This window comes from Brettanomyces nanus, chromosome 1 (assembly GCF_011074865.1).
Source record: "Brettanomyces nanus chromosome 1, complete sequence".
NCBI classification, from domain to species: Eukaryota; Fungi; Ascomycota; class Pichiomycetes; order Pichiales; family Pichiaceae; genus Brettanomyces; species Brettanomyces nanus.
The window spans coordinates 1,327,060-1,348,651 of record NC_052374.1 but is presented as its reverse complement, the minus strand read 5'-3'; the positions used below and the strand labels follow the sequence as shown (position 1 = coordinate 1,348,651).

General features: G+C 41.4%; 14 protein-coding genes across 14 annotated transcripts; 9 read left to right on the top strand and 5 right to left on the bottom strand.

Moving 5' to 3' along the window:
* Positions 1–736: 736 nt before the first annotated feature.
* Positions 737–2,281, top strand: FOA43_000625 (uncharacterized protein; the record flags this gene model as incomplete). Its single annotated transcript, XM_038920952.1, has 1 exon — positions 737–2,281. The coding sequence occupies one exon, from the start codon at positions 737–739 to the stop codon at positions 2,279–2,281; it is 1,545 nt and encodes a 514-aa protein (XP_038776880.1).
* A 74-nt stretch (positions 2,282–2,355) lies between these two features.
* On the top strand, positions 2,356–5,077 carry FOA43_000624 (uncharacterized protein; the record flags this gene model as incomplete). Its single annotated transcript, XM_038920951.1, has 2 exons — positions 2,356–2,363; positions 2,488–5,077. The coding sequence occupies 2 exons, from the start codon at positions 2,356–2,358 to the stop codon at positions 5,075–5,077; spliced, it is 2,598 nt and encodes an 865-aa protein (XP_038776879.1).
* A 107-nt stretch (positions 5,078–5,184) lies between these two features.
* FOA43_000623 (uncharacterized protein) lies at positions 5,185–6,639 on the bottom strand (the record flags this gene model as incomplete). The annotated part of the gene is made up of 1 exon (XM_038920950.1): positions 5,185–6,639. One exon carries the CDS (start codon positions 6,637–6,639, stop codon positions 5,185–5,187), a length of 1,455 nt encoding a protein of 484 aa, XP_038776878.1.
* A 251-nt stretch (positions 6,640–6,890) lies between these two features.
* KIN28 (TFIIH complex serine/threonine-protein kinase subunit kin28) lies at positions 6,891–7,811 on the top strand (the record flags this gene model as incomplete). Its single annotated transcript, XM_038920949.1, has 1 exon — positions 6,891–7,811. The coding sequence occupies one exon, from the start codon at positions 6,891–6,893 to the stop codon at positions 7,809–7,811; it is 921 nt and encodes a 306-aa protein (XP_038776877.1).
* Positions 7,812–7,981: 170 nt separating this feature from the next.
* FOA43_000621 (uncharacterized protein) lies at positions 7,982–9,214 on the top strand (the record flags this gene model as incomplete). Its single annotated transcript, XM_038920948.1, has 1 exon — positions 7,982–9,214. One exon carries the CDS (start codon positions 7,982–7,984, stop codon positions 9,212–9,214), a length of 1,233 nt encoding a protein of 410 aa, XP_038776876.1.
* Positions 9,215–9,364: 150 nt separating this feature from the next.
* Positions 9,365–10,003, top strand: FOA43_000620 (uncharacterized protein; the record flags this gene model as incomplete). Its single annotated transcript, XM_038920947.1, has 2 exons — positions 9,365–9,406; positions 9,461–10,003. 2 exons carry the CDS (start codon positions 9,365–9,367, stop codon positions 10,001–10,003), a joined length of 585 nt encoding a protein of 194 aa, XP_038776875.1.
* A 157-nt stretch (positions 10,004–10,160) lies between these two features.
* On the top strand, positions 10,161–10,811 carry FOA43_000619 (uncharacterized protein; the record flags this gene model as incomplete). The annotated part of the gene is made up of 1 exon (XM_038920946.1): positions 10,161–10,811. The coding sequence occupies one exon, from the start codon at positions 10,161–10,163 to the stop codon at positions 10,809–10,811; it is 651 nt and encodes a 216-aa protein (XP_038776874.1).
* Positions 10,812–10,839: 28 nt separating this feature from the next.
* PUP1 (proteasome core particle subunit beta 2) lies at positions 10,840–11,655 on the bottom strand (the record flags this gene model as incomplete). Its single annotated transcript, XM_038920945.1, has 1 exon — positions 10,840–11,655. One exon carries the CDS (start codon positions 11,653–11,655, stop codon positions 10,840–10,842), a length of 816 nt encoding a protein of 271 aa, XP_038776873.1.
* A 212-nt stretch (positions 11,656–11,867) lies between these two features.
* On the top strand, positions 11,868–12,383 carry FOA43_000617 (uncharacterized protein; the record flags this gene model as incomplete). The annotated part of the gene is made up of 1 exon (XM_038920944.1): positions 11,868–12,383. One exon carries the CDS (start codon positions 11,868–11,870, stop codon positions 12,381–12,383), a length of 516 nt encoding a protein of 171 aa, XP_038776872.1.
* A 48-nt stretch (positions 12,384–12,431) lies between these two features.
* FOA43_000616 (uncharacterized protein) lies at positions 12,432–14,408 on the bottom strand (the record flags this gene model as incomplete). Its single annotated transcript, XM_038920943.1, has 1 exon — positions 12,432–14,408. One exon carries the CDS (start codon positions 14,406–14,408, stop codon positions 12,432–12,434), a length of 1,977 nt encoding a protein of 658 aa, XP_038776871.1.
* Positions 14,409–14,647: 239 nt separating this feature from the next.
* FOA43_000615 (uncharacterized protein) lies at positions 14,648–15,275 on the top strand (the record flags this gene model as incomplete). Its single annotated transcript, XM_038920942.1, has 2 exons — positions 14,648–14,666; positions 14,710–15,275. The coding sequence occupies 2 exons, from the start codon at positions 14,648–14,650 to the stop codon at positions 15,273–15,275; spliced, it is 585 nt and encodes a 194-aa protein (XP_038776870.1).
* A 66-nt stretch (positions 15,276–15,341) lies between these two features.
* On the bottom strand, positions 15,342–16,631 carry FOA43_000614 (uncharacterized protein; the record flags this gene model as incomplete). The annotated part of the gene is made up of 1 exon (XM_038920941.1): positions 15,342–16,631. One exon carries the CDS (start codon positions 16,629–16,631, stop codon positions 15,342–15,344), a length of 1,290 nt encoding a protein of 429 aa, XP_038776869.1.
* Positions 16,632–17,210: 579 nt separating this feature from the next.
* Positions 17,211–19,025, bottom strand: FOA43_000613 (uncharacterized protein; the record flags this gene model as incomplete). The annotated part of the gene is made up of 1 exon (XM_038920940.1): positions 17,211–19,025. One exon carries the CDS (start codon positions 19,023–19,025, stop codon positions 17,211–17,213), a length of 1,815 nt encoding a protein of 604 aa, XP_038776868.1.
* A 753-nt stretch (positions 19,026–19,778) lies between these two features.
* Positions 19,779–21,110, top strand: FOA43_000612 (uncharacterized protein; the record flags this gene model as incomplete). Its single annotated transcript, XM_038920939.1, has 1 exon — positions 19,779–21,110. The coding sequence occupies one exon, from the start codon at positions 19,779–19,781 to the stop codon at positions 21,108–21,110; it is 1,332 nt and encodes a 443-aa protein (XP_038776867.1).
* Positions 21,111–21,592: the final 482 nt, after the last annotated feature.

Sequence of the window (21,592 nt, the reverse complement as noted above, 5' to 3'; positions counted from 1 at the left end):
TGGCGTCATATCCGGTATCATCTTTCTCTATCCTTATCTACATGCTCTAGTTATCTAGTTTTGTTTGAAAGTCTTTCATCAGTTATTCTCTCCTTTAAGTTATTTATGTTGATCATGAGACCGAGAGCTCCCCTCTAAGGGCTCATAACCGATTTCCGGAGCGGCAGCGATATAAACTTTCTCCTCTTCCCCGAGCGTCGCCCGATGTGGCCCTACGATGTACATTTTTGGGGTGTTTTGCAGACAACCTTCGGGTAACTAACTCATCAGTATTGTGATTATGGTTGTGCTTTGCTCTAAGGACGGTAAAATGTGGAAGAGATAGATGGTTTTCCAGCTCGATACTTGCTGCCTCATCTAAGCTCTTGCTGACGACTACGAACTACTTCGTCTAACAGATCTGGTTTTTAGAAATTTCGCCAGTTTTGGAATTGTTTTCATAGATGATGAGTCATGCAACATCTATCGTTACCAAAATGCTTCAAATTTCTCTTCATCTGTTTGTTTTCCCCGCAAAAAAAGTAATTCCCGATAAAACGAAGAAAATTTTCACAGAACATGCATTATTCATCCATCGATGTGTCCCGACGAATAGTAATCGTCACCGTAGCCGCTACATAAGGAGCTGAGAATTCGTTATTCTTGGCCCTAAGTTATGGTGGAGTTAAACTTGTACTGATCTCTGTTCTTTTTGGTTCTTTCTACGTTTTTTTTCTTTTGATATTTCACTTCGGCTATGATGGGTACCTCGGAAAAGGACTCAATACAGAAACTAGAAGATAATGTTGTGACCACGTCAAATGAAAATGATATGGAACGGCAAGCTCTCGCTGTCGATCTATCGCTCCCTGATGAGGTGAAAGAGGAGAAAGTTGCAACTCTTGCTAAAGAAGCAGGGATTAATCACAGAAGACTCATGTGGAAGATTGACTTATGTGTCGTGCCTCCATTCTGCCTCTTGTACTTTCTTGCATTTCTTGACCGTGTTAATATTTCCAATGCTAAGGTCTACGGTATGGAACAATCTCTTGGACTTCATGGTGATCAATTCAACATCGCACTCACTGTTTTCTTCGTTCCATACATCGTTTTTGAAATTCTTTCTAACTATATGTTGAAGATCATCAAGCCTCACACTTGGCTTAGTGTGATGATTTTTTTGTTTGGCGTAATTACCATATGTATGGCATTTTCCAACAGTTTCGGGGGTCTTGTGGCCTGCCGTTTTCTTCTTGGAGTGTTTGAGGCCGGTAGTTTTCCCTCGATATTCTATATTATGGCCAACTTTTACACGACAAGTGAGTCACAACGTCGTTTCTCTGTTTTCTTTAGTTGTACTTGTCTAGCCGGGGGTTGCGCTGGTGCTATCGCTTATAGATTGCAGGATCTAAACGGCGTCCATGGTTTGGCTTCTTGGCAGTGGATCTATATTGTTGAGGGTGCTATCACTGCTGGTCTTGCCATCTTATTATTCTTTATCGTTCCTGACTTCCCGGAAGAGGCTCGTTTCTTGAAACCTCACGAGCGTGTATTTTTGAAGAGTAAATTGGAAGTATTTGCTGGTGAATCTGGATTTGAAATCAAGCAGACCTGGGGAGATGTTGCCAGAGTGATGAAGGAACCTTTCGTTTATATCTCTGCCCTTGCGTACTTCTCCTTGATTGTGCCGGCTTATTCTTACGCATACTTTGCTCCAACCATTATCAAAATGCTTGGTTTCACCGCTATGGCTGCACAGGCTCATTCAATCTATCCCTGGTTGGCATCTCTTGGATTTTCTATCATTGTTGCCTTCATCTCCGACAGAAGCAGAATCAGAGCTCCATTTGCCATTCTTGCTGCCGTCATTGCTATTGTAGGTTTCGTCATGATTATTGCTGGAGGGGATGATAATAATTTGAAGTATGGTGGTTGCTTTCTTGTAGCAATGGGATTGTACTCTTCTATGCCTGTTTTAATCTGCTGGATGAGTTTGAATTTTACCGGTCACATTAGAAAGAGTGTCGGTACGGCTTTCGTGATAGGTTTTGGTAACATAGGCGGAATCGTTTCGAGCTTCATTTTTCCTAACAATGAAGCTCCAGATTACACTAAGGGTTTGTCTATCTGCCTTGGATTCAATGCCTTTTCCATAATATGTATGCTTGCCTACTTGGTCAACCTCATGATCTACACGCGCAGAAAGAAGAAGGATGACTACAAGGCAAAATGGAATAGCCTCTCAGATAGAGAAAAGGTCATGAAAGGTGACCATAACCCTGATTACAGATACCAATACTAATCTCCTAAATATTATATCCATAGATAATAAAATCAAAAGAAGCTAAATATACACCTGCTGGCAACAGGCATAAAATGCCAATGTTGATGTATTTCCTAAATAGGAAATATTATTAAATGTCTTGATTCGCTTCCTTTTTTTTTCAAAGGTGGTTGGCGTCTTCTCACGATCTAAGAGAAACACCTTGTTCCTTGATACTCTGACAGAAGTACATTTTTTGCTTTCGCTCAGGCCAAGACTACTCAGGTTAAACCACCGGTAATGACCAGCTCAGCGGACACACCATTTAAAGTGCAGGCCATCTACAGTTGGGGTGGTGAGGATAAATCTAAGGACTTGGGATTCATAGAAGGTGACATAATTGAAGTTCTTAGAGTAAGCCCTGACAATTCCTTATACTATGGAAAATCTCTCCGAACCAAGCTTTTTGGAAGTTTCTCCTCCAAGCATGCCAAGGTGCTGCATATTAAGGAGAATGCATCTCATAGAAGTCAGAATGCTAGCTGTTACAGCAATCTCCCTAGATCTACCAGCGTTAATTCATTCAGATACTCTCGGAAAAACTCGTCCTCTCCATCGATTCCCTCTACAATGTCGCAATATGGTGGGAGTCTGACAGTTGGAAGGTCTGATTCAGCTCAATCTCTTAGCAAACTCAAAAGAGATCGAGGTAAAGTTTATTCTCCAAACTCGATCTCCTCTGGATCAGGTTCGCCCAATTCAGACTTATTTTCGTTGAAACATCAAAGTTATTCATACTCTGATTTTGAAGAGCACAAGAACGAAAAAACCGATGAGGATGTCTTGAGGAGACTACCTCCAATACCCCCTAAGCATAGATACGAAAGTGAATCCCCAACTGCATCCAGAAAAAGCATGCGATCATCATATGTTCAACAGCTACTGGACCTTTCAACAAGTTCCTCTGATACTCATAGCTCGTCTGCCTTTGGCTACTCAGATCTTAGTGCCACCTCTGCTGGCTCCTACATGAGGCATCAAGAGCATCGAACACCTAGACAAACCATGAGCGAAACTGATCGTCAAGATATGTTGTCCAGAATGCTCAATGATGATGACAAGTTGAAGCAGCCGAGCTTCTTCAAAAAGTTGCTAGGTGGAGGCACCAAGATTGAGAGGCCTTCGTTGGATGAGCAAATCTTTCAGACATCTCAGGAGAAATTGGCCACACTCAGTTTGATGGATTCTCAGATCTCATTTGATAACTCGGGAAGAAGACTCTCGGAAACTCCTGATGATTTCTTTGCTGCCAAGGAGAGTACTCAGATAGAGCTTGATAGGGTTAAAACACTTACAGGAAATGACAGAGCACACCGAAAAGCAAGGACTTTGGAAGAAGAGCCTGATTTAATCTTACAGCCGCATAAGTTTCTCAGCACAATTAACAAAAATGAGGTAGTTTCCAATACAAAGAGAAATTACGGCCTCGATTCTACTCCTTTGGCTTATGTGGACAGATATATAGATCATCTGCCACCAGACAGATTTGTCTCGTTACAGGAGATTGTAACAAAGCGTATTGATGGCCACTTTAATACACCTCTTGAAAAGTTGCGGGCCATCTACACTTTCCTAACGACTAGATTCAAACTTATCGCACTAGATAACGAAAAGCTGAGTACCAAAGTCATGCCAGGGGGTGAAACCATCAAAGATATAGTATATTCGGGTCAATGTAGCTCTCATCAGCTTACTTGGCTCTTTTTCATTATGTCGAGTGCTCTTGATATGAATGTCGAGCTGATCCTCGGTTATTTTAAAAGGCCATTTGATTATAATGATGACCACTTGTGTGATGATAAAGGCCTGCTAACTTTGAATCATTCTTGGATTTCTGTTTTAATAGACGGCGAGTATCGGCTCGTTGATGTTGCTTTGGGAAATCCTACAAACAATGTTGTGACCCGTGAACTCACTGTTGTGCCCGACAGCACGGCATTAGAAGAACACTTTGATTTTTACTTTCTTGCCAAACCTTTGGATCTTATTTATACACACGTTCCATTGCATGTGGACAGCCAACGCATTGTTCCACCTTTGGATCCATTGGCGCAGCTTGCACTTCCACCATTGTATCCCTCCTTTATTACTAACGGACTAAGACTTTACAAGTTTAATCAGGCTATTTTTAGATTGCAGGATTATGAAGTGATCGACTTTGATCTTGAAATTCCTACTGACTTTGAAGTGATAGCTCTAGTTCGGCCCTTAGACACTACTAATTATGCTCCAGAGAAAGCGCTTGTGCAAATGTACTGGAAATCAGGAAGAAGAATGGCCAAAATCAAAGCTACTTTACCACCTAATTGCTCCATAGGATTCATTTGCTGTTATGGAAGACCTACAGAACTTTTGAATAGCGAAGGCACTGAAATGAACAATCGCCAACTACGGCAAGGATTCTCTTTGCTTCTTTCCGTTCCATGCTTTCATAAGGGGAAATTTAGTGAAGTTGAATGGTGTCACGTCAGCCCCTTGCCATGCACATTAGCCTCTAATGACGTCTATATCAAAGAGCCGCAAATCTCTAATTTGACTCTTACTGGCTCCTACGGATTTATTATTAAGGTTTGTTCTAGCCAGAAAAATAAAAGCTTGGATGAATTTAGATCCATGCTGATCTCTCCGTCCGGTAGCTTTTCAGAGTTGGAGAGAATCGATGACGAGACCTGGGAAGTGAGGAAAACCTTGCGAGAAATGGGTGAATGGCGATTAGTGGTGCCTAACGAGGAAAGTGGGAAATGGCACGTTCATGCAAGGTGGCATTGTAAATAATACCACACGATTTCTGTTTTATAGCTTTAATCCGCTAGCATTTGCTTTTTATTATTATTATTAAACCCAACCTAAATCCACAAAGAACGCACGTGAGATCTAGATCTTTATATCGCATCTTCATTACTACTGTCCGTTTTCGAGGTCATATTATCCCTCTCTCTACGTATCACATCGTTTGTCACACTAACGGCCTCTGTATTCTCCTCGTCTAAGACATCTGTATAGGATGGAGGATGGGCTGGAGGTGGTACAGGAGAAAAAGAGCTCACAGATTTACCATCAGGCAACAACCCGTTATTACTTTGCTGCATCGTTCTAAGAGTAATCTCATCATCACTATCGTTTTCTGTAAACTCGGCAGGCATTGCCACAGATTCATAGAAGTCTGGAGGAAAATCGCCATTACGCAAATTCAAATCTGCGGGATCTAAGTCACTGCTATCAAGCAGAACATCAGTATTAAATTTGGTGTACATTGGAGGTGGCACTTCATTGCCTTCCAAAGGTCCGAAGCCCCACTTCTTAACGTTGGCCTCAATAAATACGTAGCCCATTTGCCCTAAGTTGACATCAACTTTGCACTTGCCCTTGCTGCCAATTGTAGGATACACCTGAAACTCCTTGGGCATTTTGATGTGTCCACCAATTTTGGATTCGGAAAGCTTTTTACCGTTGCGAGTCCAAAATATTGTTCTATTATGCATCCTGATTCCGCAGCCAACAACATCGCCCTGCTTTAAAGCCGGAAAAGAACCTAATCCTGTCGATGTAGAGAGAGGAAAGGGTTGGTTATACCTTCTAGTGCCGGTAGAGTCGTAGCAAATGGACCATTTGTGCCTTCCAGGAAGCCTGAAATATGGATATGGAAATGTAGATATGCCAATGGATATGAGGTTATTATCAGTATCTGCCAGCTCGTAAACCTTTGTCTCAAAGTAGTAAACGTCATTTTGTTTGGGTATAGGGAAGTTTGTTTGGACAGATAGTTCGTGAGTGTCCCGTAAGAACTCCACCTCTGTCTTATTAGTAACTTTGATTAGATCCACATTCTCTACGTTTGGTTTGAACTCCCAAGCTTTAACACCCTTCTCCTGGATGATCAGTGACTGTGAAAGAGTCAAATCATAATTAATAGGAGTGTTTAGCTTAATGAAGTCTTTGGCCTGGAAATAGAACTCCTGTTCATTTGGAGGGAGCTCGTTCAATGCTCGGCGATCCTGTTCAGCCTCCTGTTCGGCATCATCTAAGGAACCCGGAGTTTCATTCGTTAGTCGAATTCCTCTGCGACGGATAAGTAAGTGTACAAGAAAGATAATGGAACCTAAAGTCATAATAAGGAAGAATCCACTGCCCATTCCTAAAAATATCACCAAAATTAAGGAAACACCATCGTCATCATCATCGCCATTGCCCTCTCTGTAGTCGAGAAGGCCTCTGCCCTTATCATCGCTTGCCTCTCCATATGCTCCTGTATCTTTATTATTGATGGTCGAGGCCATTACATGCACCATGAGAACAAAAAGAGCCACCAACGTGGTGGAGCTTGAGCGCAACTTCATATAATTAAAGGATATATGTTCTGTTCTAAAGAAATAAACTGAACTTAGGAAGAAAGAAAAAAAATCGTTCTAATTTGTCTGCCTCACTGATAACATTTCCTCAAACAGCACTTCGCCTCCACGGCCCCTTCTCTTTTTATCTCCGGAGATTTTCTAAAAATTCAGAAATCATGAAGCGATGCAGCGAAGTGAAATTCTAACATCGATAATAAGGAACAAAGGCTGGAATTATTGGGCCAGTCAGTTATCAAATGTCGGATAGATACACCAAGGATCGCAAAGTTGGTGAAGGTACATATGCTGTTGTCTATCTGGGCAAACAATTGTCAAGTGGCAAAGATGTGGCTATTAAGGAAATAAAGACTGGAGGATTTAAAGATGGATTAGATATGTCTGCAATTAGAGAAGTCAAATACTTACAGGAGCTGAGTCACGAAAACGTTATAGAACTTATAGACGTGTTCTCAGATGTTGGTAAGAATTTAAACTTAGTTCTAGAGTTTCTTCCGTCAGATATGGAAGTTATTATCAATGATAAGTCGTTAGTTATTCTTTCAGCAGACATTAAGAGTTGGATCTTAATGACCTTGAGAGGTGTCAATCACTGCCACAGAAACGGAATTCTGCACAGAGATTTGAAACCTAGTAATTTATTGATTTCCCCTACAGGACAGTTAAAGTTGGCCGATTTTGGTTTGGCTAGAGCTTTGGGATCTCCCAACGAAAGGTTCACCTCTAATGTGGTTACTCGTTGGTACAGAGCTCCAGAGCTTCTGTTCGGATCTCATCATTACTCTACTGCAATAGATGTGTGGGCTGTTGGTGTAATCTTTGCTGAACTTATGCTTAGAACCCCCTATCTTCCTGGCAAAGACGATAATGACCAAGTCGTGGTGACGTTCCAAGCACTAGGTACCCCTACAGAGAAACTTTGGCCTGGTGTATCTCATCTTCCAAATTATAACAATTTGGTTATGTATCCACCTCCTTCAAGGCAAGAGCTTAGAAATAGATTTCCAGCCGCTACTGAAGGTGCTTTGGACTTATTGTGTGGAATGCTTATTTTGGATCCTAACAATCGATGGGATACTGCTAAATGTTTGACATACAAGTACTTTGTGGAGTCTCCAAGGCCCACAGAGCCTGAGAGCTTGCCAAAAAAGGTTCCATAGCAGGATTAGACTTGACCATGTGATGTTGAGTCCCGTGATCTCTTTATCTTTTTTTTGTCAGTGCGAAATTTTTTTCCTTATAAATTTTGCCTGTCTTTTATGATCCACGATTAGCTGACTTTTCTCCTTTATCATTTGAAGTCCCTGAAATTACTTGGAAATTCTTAGCTATGTCGTCTTCATATAGATTTACATGCAACAGTTGTGAGCTTGCGTTTACAGCTTCACAAGACCAAAGGGAACACATGAAAACTGAATGGCACAGATACAATTTGAAAAGAAGAGTGGCGCAACTCCCTCCTATTTCTGAAGATACGTTCGATACTAAGGTTGCAACTTTGGCAGATAAGAAAGATGATGAAGAGGAAGATGAGTATTGCACTAAGAAAGAACAGCGCAAGAAGGCTAAGGAAGAATTACTTGAGAAGAAAAGACAGTTATTCGAGATAGCCAGAAAGAGAATGACTAGTACCGGAGGAACGGTGAAGATTGGTGAGGATGGTAAATTGGTTATGGAAAATAAGTCTACTGAGGCTGAAGAAAGAAAGATTATTCTTGGTATGCACAAAGATGAAGAGACTATTCTAGGAGAAGAAGCTAATATGACTGAAGAAGAATTGGAAGAAAAGATGCTAAAGGAAAAGATGGAGAACCGAGTTGAGATTCCGCTGGATACTTGTATTTTTTGTGGTGCCAAAAGTAAGGACTTGGATACTAACGTTGAGCATATGTTCATGAAGCATGGATTATACATTCCAGAAGAGGAATATCTTGTGAATAAAGAAGGATTGATCGAATATCTAGGAGAGAAGGTTGGTTATGGTAATGTTTGCCTTGTTTGCAATTACCAGGGAAGAAATTTGGAGAGTATTAGACAGCATATGCTAGCCAAGTCGCATTGCAAGATTCCTTATGAAACGGAAGATGAGAAGTATGAGATTGGAAAATTTTATGACTTCTCCTCAACATACAGTAAAAAAACCAAGGAAGAAGATAATGATGAAAACGACGATGACGAATGGGAAGATGTGTCGAATGATTACAATGTCGACGACGACGAAGAAGAAGAAGAAGAAAAGGAGAGTGGAAAGTTTGCAAACGCGGATGATGTTATTTATGCTAGTGAAATTGGATTGCATTTACCTAATGGGCTGGTGGCCGGACATAGATCTCTTGCCAGAGTGTGGAGACAGAACTTGGCACCAGAGAGAGAGCTTGGTGAAGGTCAGGGTACTGTTATGGCAGCAGAGACTAGACATTTGGCTACACAATTTGAAAAGAAGCAGTATAAAGAGCAGAAAAGGGTGTGGGCAAGAGAAAATAAGGCTAAGAATTTGAATGACAGAAGTCTGGCCAAGTTCATCAACGTCAAGCCTCATTTCAGGGATGAGTTACTTCAGTAATGCCTATAATAGTGGGATAAATATAAAATAACATACGGTTAGCAATTGAACTCTTAGCAGATTTTTTTGTAGAGTGAGCGAGGTTAGAATTCTGACGCGTTCAAGTAGTTAAATACCATTCTCTTTTTCTCTTTAGATGGCATCATTAGCATGTCATATTATGATATAGATGACATACTAGCTGATTCACAGGTATGTCTGAAAACAGGATGTATTGTGACTGTTTGTTTACTAACGAAATCTTAGAGATTACCTTGCAAGTTCAACTTTAGTATACCGGGATTGGGGTATTTGAATGGACGGCCAGGAGACCCAATTAAAGAAAACGATAAAGTGGAGTTACCTATATGGCTTGCCAATATTCTTGCAATTTGTGCGGCACAAAATGGTGAGGATAATGACGCCGATAACGATGAGGAAGAGAACGAAAATAGTCCAGATAAGCAGGCCTTCATCAGGTTGATCGAACCTGAGTTTTTCTCTAAGCAGTTTCTCAACTTCATTAAATCTGATCCTCTACGAATTAGCTTGGCTCCATATGCTTACTACTACAAGATTGTGACTAAATGGTCATACTTGTTCAATGATACAGAGTTGGTGGGACTAATCAGTAAGATGTTTGTTACGCGAGCCAGTGAGATTAGTGCTCTCAGTTACAAGTCCAATGATCAGTTTAGTGGAGGTAATCGGGAGTTTTTGAACGGTTTGGAAATCTCTGAAAAAGACTTGTTTAAGACGAGCCATATTTCGTATAAGGATATGAAAAATTGGATGGCTGGCACGAAGTAGTATAGGATATCAATAAAATATTTAAAATAGAGAAGAATACGAGTCCGAGCCGAGTCCGAGTCATAGTCAATTTTGGAGATGAAAAATAAGAGAGAACTAAATGAACATATTATTTCTATCTGACAGTTAGTTACCTTTTCTCTCGGCTCTATAGATCATGTCAAGTAAACCATCCATCATAGTTCTTATATCTGGCAGTGGTACCAATCTTCAGGCATTGATCGATAACTGTGAAAGCGGTAGAATTCAGGGTCATATCACTCATGTGATATCCTCATCTGCCAAAGCATATGGTTTAGAGAGAGCAGCCAAAGCCCATATTCCCACCACTGTTCATAGATTAAAAGAATACTATCAAAATATTTCCAAAGAAGATAAAGAGGGGCGAGCATGTGCTAGAGGACGGTTCAACAAAGACTTGGGAGACCTTATTCTTAGTAGGCTCGGTAAGCCATCGTTGATAGTATGTGCCGGATGGATGTTAATCCTCTCCAATGAGTTCTTGAAACCAATGAGTGAGGCTGATGTTCCCATAATCAATTTGCATCCTGCATTGCCTGGAGCTTTTGAGGGAACTCATGCCATTGAAAGGTCATGGGAAGCCGGTCAGCAGGGTAAGGTGACTAAAGGAGGATGCATGATCCATTACGTTATTCAGGAGGTGGATAAGGGAGAGCCGCTTATTGTGAAAGAAATCCCCGTAATCAAAGGGGAAACTGTCGACGATTACGAGACTAGAATTCATTCCAAAGAGCATGCTGCCATAGTGGAAGGTACTGTTAAAGTACTAAATGGATTGAAGCAGTAAAAACCTGTATAAAGATACAACTATATACTTAATGATCAACATCCATGGCATCGGAAGATCCCACTGGTATTTCTTCTTCCTTGACCACTTCGACTATATCGAAAACACTTTGACGCAACACAGCAGTAGTCCCTCTGGCAAACTTGTAATTTCTTTGCTTCTTTTCTCTAACATTTGGCGTCATAAAGCTTCTATACAGCTGTGCATCTTTTCCCATCTCCATCACGCACATATCCACATTAGAACCGGATCCCAAATCGTTAAAGATACCAGCCTGAATAGCTGTAGCACAAAGTTTCATGGCCTCGTCCTTACTAAGATCCTGCTTCCAGTCTCTTTCCAAAACTGCAATGGCAGCTAGAGAACCCGAGCCAAGAGACATGTAGTATCCGATATCTGTTGAACCGTGGGCTTGAATTGAGAATAAGTGTGGTCCAGTAGGATCGACACCAGCCACGATTAAATATGCCCCCACTTGACCCTGGTATTTGAATAGATGTTGCTTCAACATCTGCATGGCCGAAACCACTCTAGGCTCTCTGTTTAGAGACATCGAATGCAACTCCAAATTGGACTGAATCAATTGTGTCACCATCTCTGTATCAGCAGCAGTACCAGCACCAGCACACCAAATCTTAGGAGATATTCTATGCAATTTTTCACAGTTCTTGTCGGCCACAATTGGTCCTGTCGTAGCTCTAGTATCTGCTGCTATAACAACACCATCCTTGAATCGACAGCCCACAATGGTGGTACCTGTCGATGTAGCTCTTGGTGGTTTGAATCCAGCCTGATTCACCAGATACTCGTTTCTTTGAAAGTTCTCAAAACTTAGTCCTGGCATTCTTATAAGAAATCTCGAATGGAAGAAGAAGTCGATTGACAGACTTGGAAGCTATTTATCATACTGAGAAATTCGCCCTATACTCACTGCTTTCGCCACATAGAATAAAAAACTATACAAACTCGCATCCTTGCACCGCGAATCATCAATGGTTTTTCTGAAGTCCAAGCTCAGCGGTCAGATTCTTTTGATGGCATGATAATTCCTTTGCTATGGGTATTTGCATTTCCTGTTTAAGGAGCTATGATGAAGATACAGATCAGGGTGTGGATGAAAACTCCCCTTTGTTAGGAGACAATGAGCAACAACAAATTCAGGCTGAGGAGGAGCTCCAGCTGGAACTTCGCAATAAGGAGTTGAACAGTATTCTCAATTCAGCCAATGATCATCTTATAGATTTGGGAACATTTATGCAGTCGAATCAATTACAACCATTTCCTGGAATTTCGGCATCTGGTCTTTCTTCGGAGCAGCAGCAGCCGCAACCTACTCAAGATATGACTATGTCAAGCATGAGTCATATGACCACAGGTACAGGCAATGGTACTACTGCCGGTACTACTAATGGAGACTTCATAAAAATGGAGCCGGTTGATCAAGGTGAAGTGGAGAAAGAGGTCCAGCGTGATTTAGACAATTTAAATGAGGCTTTAGGACCTGACAGGATGGATAAGCTCACCTCCATTGACACCTCTTCCGTGGGACCACTTTTAGTTGCTTTAGAATAGGTAATTTTAATACACATGTACATTATGCAGGATGATATTGCTTCGAACTCAAGCAATTTTCACCCAAACTTTTACCATTTCTCGGAAGTACTGTTGAGTTTCATTTCTGATATCTTCTGTGCTGCTGTCGTCGTCGTCGTCGTCTTCCGGGGGTGTTTCGTTTGTAGTTTCGTCTCCTCCTTTTCTTGCAGCAGACCTCGTCACCCTTCCACGTTCAGTCTCGGTGCCAACTCTGGTCGGATCATGAGCTTTTTCTCTTTCTATCTTTGATTCTTTCAATGGGAATGGAACCTTCAATTGGAACTCAAAAAGATTTAAACCTAATCCCAACTTGAATTCAAACTTGCATGCCACGAACTCACCATCCTCGTCCTCTTCGTCATAGGATATAGTCAATGGTTGTGGTTTCAGAATCTCTTTATTCACTTTTAGCTCTGTGGTGTATTTCTCATCAATAATACGATTTTGAAGGGATACCAATACAATCAGCGGTTGGCCCAATATCTCTTCTGCTGGTAGTATTATCGAATATGTCGATCCTCCAATCGTAGAGTTGCCTGCTGGTTCTATCATGCAATGTTCAAAGTATTGCATAACATCGGATGTGTACGTACTGTATTGTTTTATGGCAGACGAGAACGTGAACCGCTTGATAAAAGCTGTGATATCGTCAACGGCAGAGAAATCCTCTGCTTTCTCAACGTCATGTTTTCTAATGAAACCTGGAACGTCTAATGCAGCCGTAGTTGGTGCCGCTGACCAGTCTTCAGTATTTCCAATAGTGGTAGCGGCAATAGTATTCAAAGGAGCAGCATCGGATGCACCAACCAGCCCAGAATCAGTAGCGGAAATACTTTGATCATCATTGTCCCCGGCATTCAAAGATTCCCATGGTTTCTGCCTTTTCGGCTTTCTGCCCCTTCGCTTGGGCACCCTTCTAACCTCAGGAAGTGCAGCGACAACGCTACTTATTTTCGTTGTATCTTCCACCCTGGGCTCAGTAGCAAAAATAGGAGGTCTACCACGACCGCGTTTCTTTATTGCCTGAGTTTGGGCCGTGAATTTTGTCATTCTCCTGTTGAAGAAGTTCTTCAACGACAGCGCATCTCTGTAAATAGCACTATTTGCAGCGTTATATTCGCAAGCATTGGAAAATATCAAATTCACATCATTCAAAAACCTCTGCGCTGCCTCTTTTCCTGAGCTGTACTCTCCCTTAGCTAGGTTGTCTTCAACATCATTGAAGCACATGCCCTTTTTGACGATAGTGTGATAATCAGGATATGACCGAGCATCCACAGGTTCTATGAATGGCAGTGATAGGCGTGTGCTGTTTTTGTGATGGGAGGATTTGAAGTTTATGACACTTTTCATAATCTTGTATAATTCCGTAGAATAGTCCGTCTCATCAGAGGTAGGTTCGCGTTCCACAGCAAGAACGGTATCGGTAGGAGTTAATGTTGTCGTCTCATCTGCTTTTGGCTCATTCTTCACAAAGGAAATATCCATATCTGTGCCGGTGACTTCCTCGGAGTCAATGTCATCAGTAGAACTCTTCTTGAAAAACTCCTCGCACTTATCCTTGGCAAACTCAAAGATATGGTTGGCGTCCTTCGCTATCACACTGTCAGCACCATTGTATGTGGCAGCATTATCACTCATTAATTTAAACATCTGCACAAACTCATAGAGAGAAGGATAGTCGGCGACTCTCGTCTTTCTCAAGTTGGCTTTGATTTTGATCTCGTTCAAAGATATAGGATGAGGGATAATATCATAGTAATCAGGAAACAACTTCTTTGAAGGTAGCTTCACAAATGGTCCGGCAATATATTCCCCTGTTATATCGTCCTTCAAATTTATGGCTTCTGCAACAAGCCCAAAGATGAACTCTTGTAGCTTCTTCTTGGAGAAAGTATCATCAGAGCCGATCAAAGTTTCCACCTCAGGCAGCTCGTCGATATCCTCTCCTTTAGCGTGCCGATGTATGGTCAATGTAACAGAGGGGTGCTTACGTTTGGGCATGATTATTTCAAGACAGAAAGTTAATGACACAAAATTCAGCAAGCTTTGACTGGATGAAATAATGTAAATAAATATATACCAACGAGTTAGCCAGCTCCTTCTAATTCTTCCCTGTGTTGATGAGATAAGTGATTACGGAATAGAAAATTTTTTTGGGTCTCGTCCTGCACTCAAATGAATATAGTCAACCGATAATTGAGGACAGTACCGTTTTTGCTTTGACCATTAAACAGCGCATAATGGAAAAATACGAGGTGAGTAAACGAATAAGAAAAGAATTATTGGACGGATTACTAACAAGGATGCTTTTTACAGGTGATTGACGAAGACCCGGAGTTCGGTAAGGTTGTTAAATACTTTAGGCCATCTGACTACGCCATTTGGGCCGGCTCCACTGCTTTTGCACCTCTTCTTCTCCGTCTTATGGAAAGGTACGAGCCTGCAACAGGAAGAACATTCAAATCTCCACCAGCGATGTTTTTGAGAGCGGCGGGCCTCCTCGGTTTCATTGGAGGTTTCTACTTTGCGTACAACGAGTCTACAAAGAGATTCTGGGGTATCACCGAGAACTCAAAGGAAGTGGAAAAGGATAGATATGAGACCAAGAGACTTTTATCACAGGGAAAGAATCCATACGGAGTGGACCAGTCATCGTTGTCTCCGTATTTACAAGATGTTGCTTCGAGAAACTCTAATCATTCGCAGATGTTACTTGCTTTCATTCCTTGGTTCAATTTTGTTAAGCATCCTAATCATGGGGTTGATCTTAAAAAGTACTATGAAATTAGGAAAGGTGAGGAGAAATGGGGATTTGATAAATTGGTGCCTTTGGATCAGATTCCTGGTGTCACTATTAACAAGAATTGAGCTTCTGGTTAACTGTTCGTTTATTTATTATTCCATATTATATTTATTTATGCCCTTGGTTCACAGTTATTGCACGTGCAGAAGTACTTTATATAATGTATTACTTTCCACAGCATTCAGTTCCTGTTCAAATAGCTCTCCATTGCCCGAAAGGCGCCACCACCTTAATAAGTTGATTGTCTTTCCTATCTGTCCTGCCTCGTACACCTTCGTATCAACTTTACCCCCCGCATATCTCTCGGCGACCACACTGTCAATGTGCGACACCCATGGACCCACCTTTAGACCGTATTTCCGTTCACAAAAATAGAGCCATTTAACACAGCTCACATAGTCTAATATACGTTCGAGCATGCTCGTAACAATATCCACAGTAAGCAAGTTCGGCCTCCATCCTGCTAGTATCTGTTCCTGTAAGAGTTGCACCGTTCGATCGACATCCAAGGATGACTGCGACATCAACATTAAATTGACTTTTCCTTCGTAGATAGCAGGAATTTCAATGATCTGGTTGTCACTCGATACCCGTTCTCCTTTTTCTTCTTCGGATATACCCCCTTCAAGGCAGATCCTATCCATTATTGCATCTCCGTTCTTCTTTAATTGTACCTTCTCCATTCCCAACATTTCAACTTTTATGTCCCAATCTGGAATCCACATGTACAGCAATTGAGCAGTGAGGTCATTGGCCTCTACCTTCTCTTCTATCATCTCTCGTAAGAGTCGATCCAAATAAAACCACTTGCCATATCGGCACATCCCACCTGCTCCTGCAAGTAATATGTTATAGAATTCCACACTTCTCTTACTCTCCTCCTTCAATCTGTTGTATATCTGCCTGATCATCTGACTAGCGGCATCTCTCTCTTCATTCTTTACGAGCCACCATAATATTGGGTTTAATATCTCTTCCGGATTGTCTTCTCCTAGTATTACTTGATAGCCGTTGTTCCTTTCGTTTCGTAGAAATCCGTCAATGAAATTCCATATTTCCCTTCTACTATGGTTGGTGGTCCAATCATTACGCAGAGATAATTTCAAGAGGTATCGCTGGAATCCTCGATACGTCATATTTGATGGGGGTTGAGGCATCTTTCCTCGACTTCTAACCAAATGCTCATAGTACTGTGGTGTTTTCCATCCAGATAGTGTGGTTATTTCTGCAATATTCTTCTCAATACTGGTTCGTTTGGGGTATTGCGGCTTGTCTGGAAGGGTTTGCAAGAACTCTGCCAATATTTGTGTCTCTTGTTCGTGTCTATAATTATTGAGATACTTTACACCCTCGGAATCTGAATGGAAGCAGAGGTCGCTCAACCGTCTGACTGTTGACCGCCTAAACCCCCAAAGAGTCATGGCTACCGAAGGCTAAGAAAAGAACTCGCGCTCTCCTATCATGCCTTTGTTTTATCAAGTCGTTCAAATTAGTAATCGATTTAATCTATATAACCCACCAATAACAAGCATAATACAAAAAGGTTTGAGCTCTTTAGCGAGCCTCAAACTGAACCATCCTCTTCGTTCTAGCCTTGTACAACACTCTGTGTCCGCATTCCTTGCATCTCACTGGCTCCTTGGGAGACAATGTGAAAGTACTGGCACACTGCGCACATATGTACTTGCAGCCATAGTTTTTCATACTCTGAATACCTGAAGCAGCATTACCAAGATTGGCTGCCGATGGTGGAACAAATCCCTCTCTGCTAGACATATTGACGGTAAGGCACACTTAATACGCTGTTCAAGTAGCGCACAATACCTGAAGACGGTTAACGCTTTTGTAGAAAAAAATTTTATTCAGCGCTCCTCACTTTTATGAACTAAATAATGTGCATAAAAGGACTCTCCTTTAGAACTATCTATTTACGAATATTTGTATCCATTAATGTCATTTATTTTATGTATTCTATACAGTTGTCGGGTAGATTATGCCCTTTATTGATGATCTTCAGTTTTCTCAGCGGCAGGAACAGATTTTTTTGAAGAGTTATTAGAGTTGGTGGTGTTCACTTTGTAAACTGATGTTTCCAAGCTTCCTGTCACTTCGTCATCATAGCCTATTGAGTTCAAGCCATTTGCTGATGAGCTGTGCTCTCTGTCCCACTCTTCAAGCTCTTCCCGTGGAACATTGAGCACTTTGTGTCCTCTTTCACCATTGGGCAGGTCATAAGTAACAACTCTGTGCTTATAGCCTCTAGCCCTTGGAATAATCCAAGCCCAGAAGAAGTAGTAAACAACACACAATCCAAAGATACCAAACGTGGTAATAGGATATGTAGCATAGAAGAAAGAAACATCGCTACCAATCAAAGTGCCCTTAGGAGGCACGAATGCCATGGCAAGCACAAAGAGTGACCAAAGTAAGACGATAAGTAAAAGTATCGTTGGAATATGGAATTCACGGTATCCTAAACCTCTTCTCTTTCTGTCACGGCGAACCCTGAATAGACCAATGGCCAATAGAACGTTGAAGATGTAATCGGCATAGGAACCCAAGTCGACAACAAAGTTGTAAGCATCTCCTGGAGGAGGCGCAAGCAACACAACCAAATTCACACAGACAGTGACGAATATAGGGAAAATAGGTGTGTTAAAAGGTTTAACGCTAGCCCATATCCTTGGATATGGAAGCACACCTTGTCTACCGCATTCTCTCAAAACTCTGGAATGAGCAATAAACGCAGTAAGCAAATGACCAAAAGAAGAAAGTGCCACAAATGCGCACATGGCCCTGACAGCCGATTCGTTACCAAAGATCTTCTGGAAGTAGACGGCTGCAACCAAGTTACCAGTCTTTGTAATTTCCTCTTTGTTACCGATACCTGCGTAGTAAGCAGTAACACAGAGGATATACAAAATGAAGATGAGGAATAAAGTAAACGGAACAAAATACTTGTAGGTTCTAATGGTGTTCTTTGGATGAGTTTCAGCAACGACACCAAAGGCGTAAGGAGTACCACCGAATGAGAAAATAACTTTCAAAAGAGCATTTGAAATATCATTACCATCACGGGTCGTACCTTCCCAAGCATTATGGAAGATACTGTGATCCTTCGGAGCCTTGGTGGAACCCGCAAGAGCAGCAAATCCTGAAAAGGAAACGAATAAAATGAAAATCACTTTGGAGAAACCGATTAGATTATTTAGTCTCATGCACCACTTGGTATTCAAAGCCACAAGAGAAGCTGCAAGAAGAAGAGGAACAACACTTAGTCCTCTCTGTTGCCAGGAGGTAGCATCGTAGTTAGCACCTTTGAACACGTATTGAGCAAAGGATGAAGCAGATGAAGTGATATAGGAAAGAGTCACAGACACGGCTGCATACATGACAGGAACCATAAATTTAGGATTAGGATATGCCTGCTCCAAATAAACCACCTGGGCTCCCGATCTTCTTCTGAAATAGGTAACGTACTCAACGTACATGAACACGATGAAAAGATTAACGATAAATCCAACACACCACAATAGATAACTAGCACCGACAGATCCGATGGACTTCAAAATGGTAGCAGGAGTTGCAAAAATACCCGTACCAATAACACCTTGAATAATCAAATAACATGCTGTTAAATGACTGACATTGTATCCCAAGGGAGATTTCTTTTCCACTGGGGCACCTTCGTCGAGTTGTTCAGAGTCACCAAACTTTTCGATTTCAGCATCATCAACTTCAGGTTGATGATCTATACCGAGGATCACGGCCCCAAAAAACTGTTTCGTACCTTTCCAGATAGCCGATTCCGTCATTTTTACTATGAACTAACCGATATATAGTACCAGAAGGCAACTTCTTTTCAACTAGCCTACGAGTACATATCCAGGGGTTAAATAGTATTCGGTATTTGAGACGCCTCCGTATCTGTCTTTAGGTGCTAAACGGTATTTTGAGAAATGACAAAGGGTTCTATCATCATATGCATGAAATAGGGGCGCCCCAGATGAATCAAGATGAAAAGCCACAGTATTACATATATCTACATTGTCTGCACGTGAGATAGAGTGAGCCAAACTCTGAGTGTTGAAAGTCAAAACAGGCCTTTTGGCTTCCGGAACCGGCATTCAAGAGATGAAATATATTTCTCTCGTGACCCCTTCCTCTTAAAGAAGTTTTAGCGGGTCTTAGAAACAATAAAAAAATTTTGATGCCATAAAAATCCGAGGAAAAGCACAGAAAGTTACTTAAAAGGGTGTGGCGCCTTGGTCTTGAAAGTATCGGAATTTGAAAGGCCATCTCATCGCCCTGAGAATCTTCGGCATTCCAAATATAGGAGATTAATTTTCCGACGGAAAACCCTGAGAAGATCAATGTATAGAAATAGTGTAGCATAGCATGTGCATGTTTGGCTAGTTCACAGCCCCGCATTGTAGATTTTCCATACTTGATGGTGCATTCTTTTAGTGCGGGCCAATCTATATAAGGCCTGATAAACTCAATACTCGTTTTTTTTTCAAAGAGTTTACAGCTTTTTTCATACATTTAGTGCTGTACAACATAGAATCATGCGGATTACAGTAGGAGGAGATTGCTTGTTCTCAAGCAGAAACTTGGCAGAAAGACTCGATCCCAAGATCGTTAGTGAACTTAAGAACTCAGATGCAGCTTTTGCCAATGCTGAGTTCACATGTCCTAAGCCGGACATTCATCCACCTGCAGCCGGCAGAGGCTATGTTACATCAGTCACCGAGGACACATTAGACGAATTTGTCGACCTCAACATCAGACTAGTCAATTTTGCTAATAATCATTCAGGCGATTTCGGTACTGATGGTGTTGTCAATACAATTAATGCTGCCAGAGAAAGAAAGCTAATTCCTGTGGGTATTGGAAAATCTCTAGATGAGGCAGTTCTTGCTAAATTTCTTGACACAGCTCATGGCAGGGTCGGTGTGGTTGCAACAAGTTCAACTCGTTCAGAAGTTATGCTAGCTTCTAATTCGGGTAACGGAACTGTTGCCCGTCCTGGTGTCGCCCCGTTGAGATGGGGAAGATCATATGTGCTACCGGCCGACTTGTACAAAAATCTACAGAAGATCGATGAGGCTCTAGGCACTGCTGCTTCTTTTAGACAATGTAATGAAGTGGAAATTCAACCTCCATTCCCAGATGGACATTTCAAGTTAGGTTCGATGTTTGAAGGTAGTTTGGATATTGAACGTGGTGACCATGCTCATGTGAAAACATATTTCAATGAGAAAGATGCTGAAGCTCTTCTCACAAGTATCAAGGATTCTTCATATCGATCTGATTTCAACTTTGTCAGTTTGCATACTCATGAAGGTCTTAACAACAATTGGTATGATCCTGTGCCTGCTGAATTTGTACAGGATTTTGCTAGGAAGGCCATTGATAACGGTGCAGATGCCGTTGTCGGTCATGGTGCTCATTTCATGAGGGGTGTGGAGATCTACAAAGGGAAGCCAATTCTCTACAATATCGGATCACTTCTAATGGAATTTGAAACTGGTTGCTCGCTTATTCCTCCAGAGATGTACGAGGCATATGGATTCCCAGCCAACTCCAGACCTTCTGATCTTCATAGAAATAGGGCCAATGATCCAAAGACTGGCAAATTTAGAGGCTTCAATGCCAATACGAAGTTTTCTAGAAATGCCCTTGCAATATTTGACTCTGAAAATGGAAAGATAAGTTTCAAGTTACTTCCTATTGACCTCGATATGACCAGACAACCAAGAATGCAGAGGGGTATTCCATACTTGGTCGATTCCAAAGTTGGACATGAGATTAGCGATTATTTGACTAAAGTGAGTTCGAGTTGGGGAACTAAACTAGAGTATAACGATGATACTGGATATATAGAGCTTGCCAATTAGATTAAATGAAGTAATAAGTGATGTTTCAAGAATTAACAATTAGTTTAGGGACTGTCACGTGTCTGTGGAGCACATGCAGTTCAACCGAGATTAATTCTGAAAATTTTTTACAGACCCTACTCAGTTTATCTGGATAGGGAGAGATATTGTTAAAGCCGTTATCAAGAATCAAGTTTCTAGAGATCAGAATGCTTCGAGGCTGCATAGCATGAACTTCAATTCATTTAATCGAATATCAAAGCGATGGGCAGTAGGTCGAGCGCTTCGGCCTTTCGGACTGTTTCCTTTGCTCAAATCTCGAACGCATATCAATCAAATAAGCACACATACATTTGTGGACTCTAACAAAGGACTGAAAAATATATCGTCATCATTACCGCCTTCATTGTCATCGATATCACCCAGTTCACTTAATTTTGATTGCAATAAGCAGATTCGAGAGCTTTTATTAAGCCAGAAGCTGCAATCAAGTTCAGAAAATA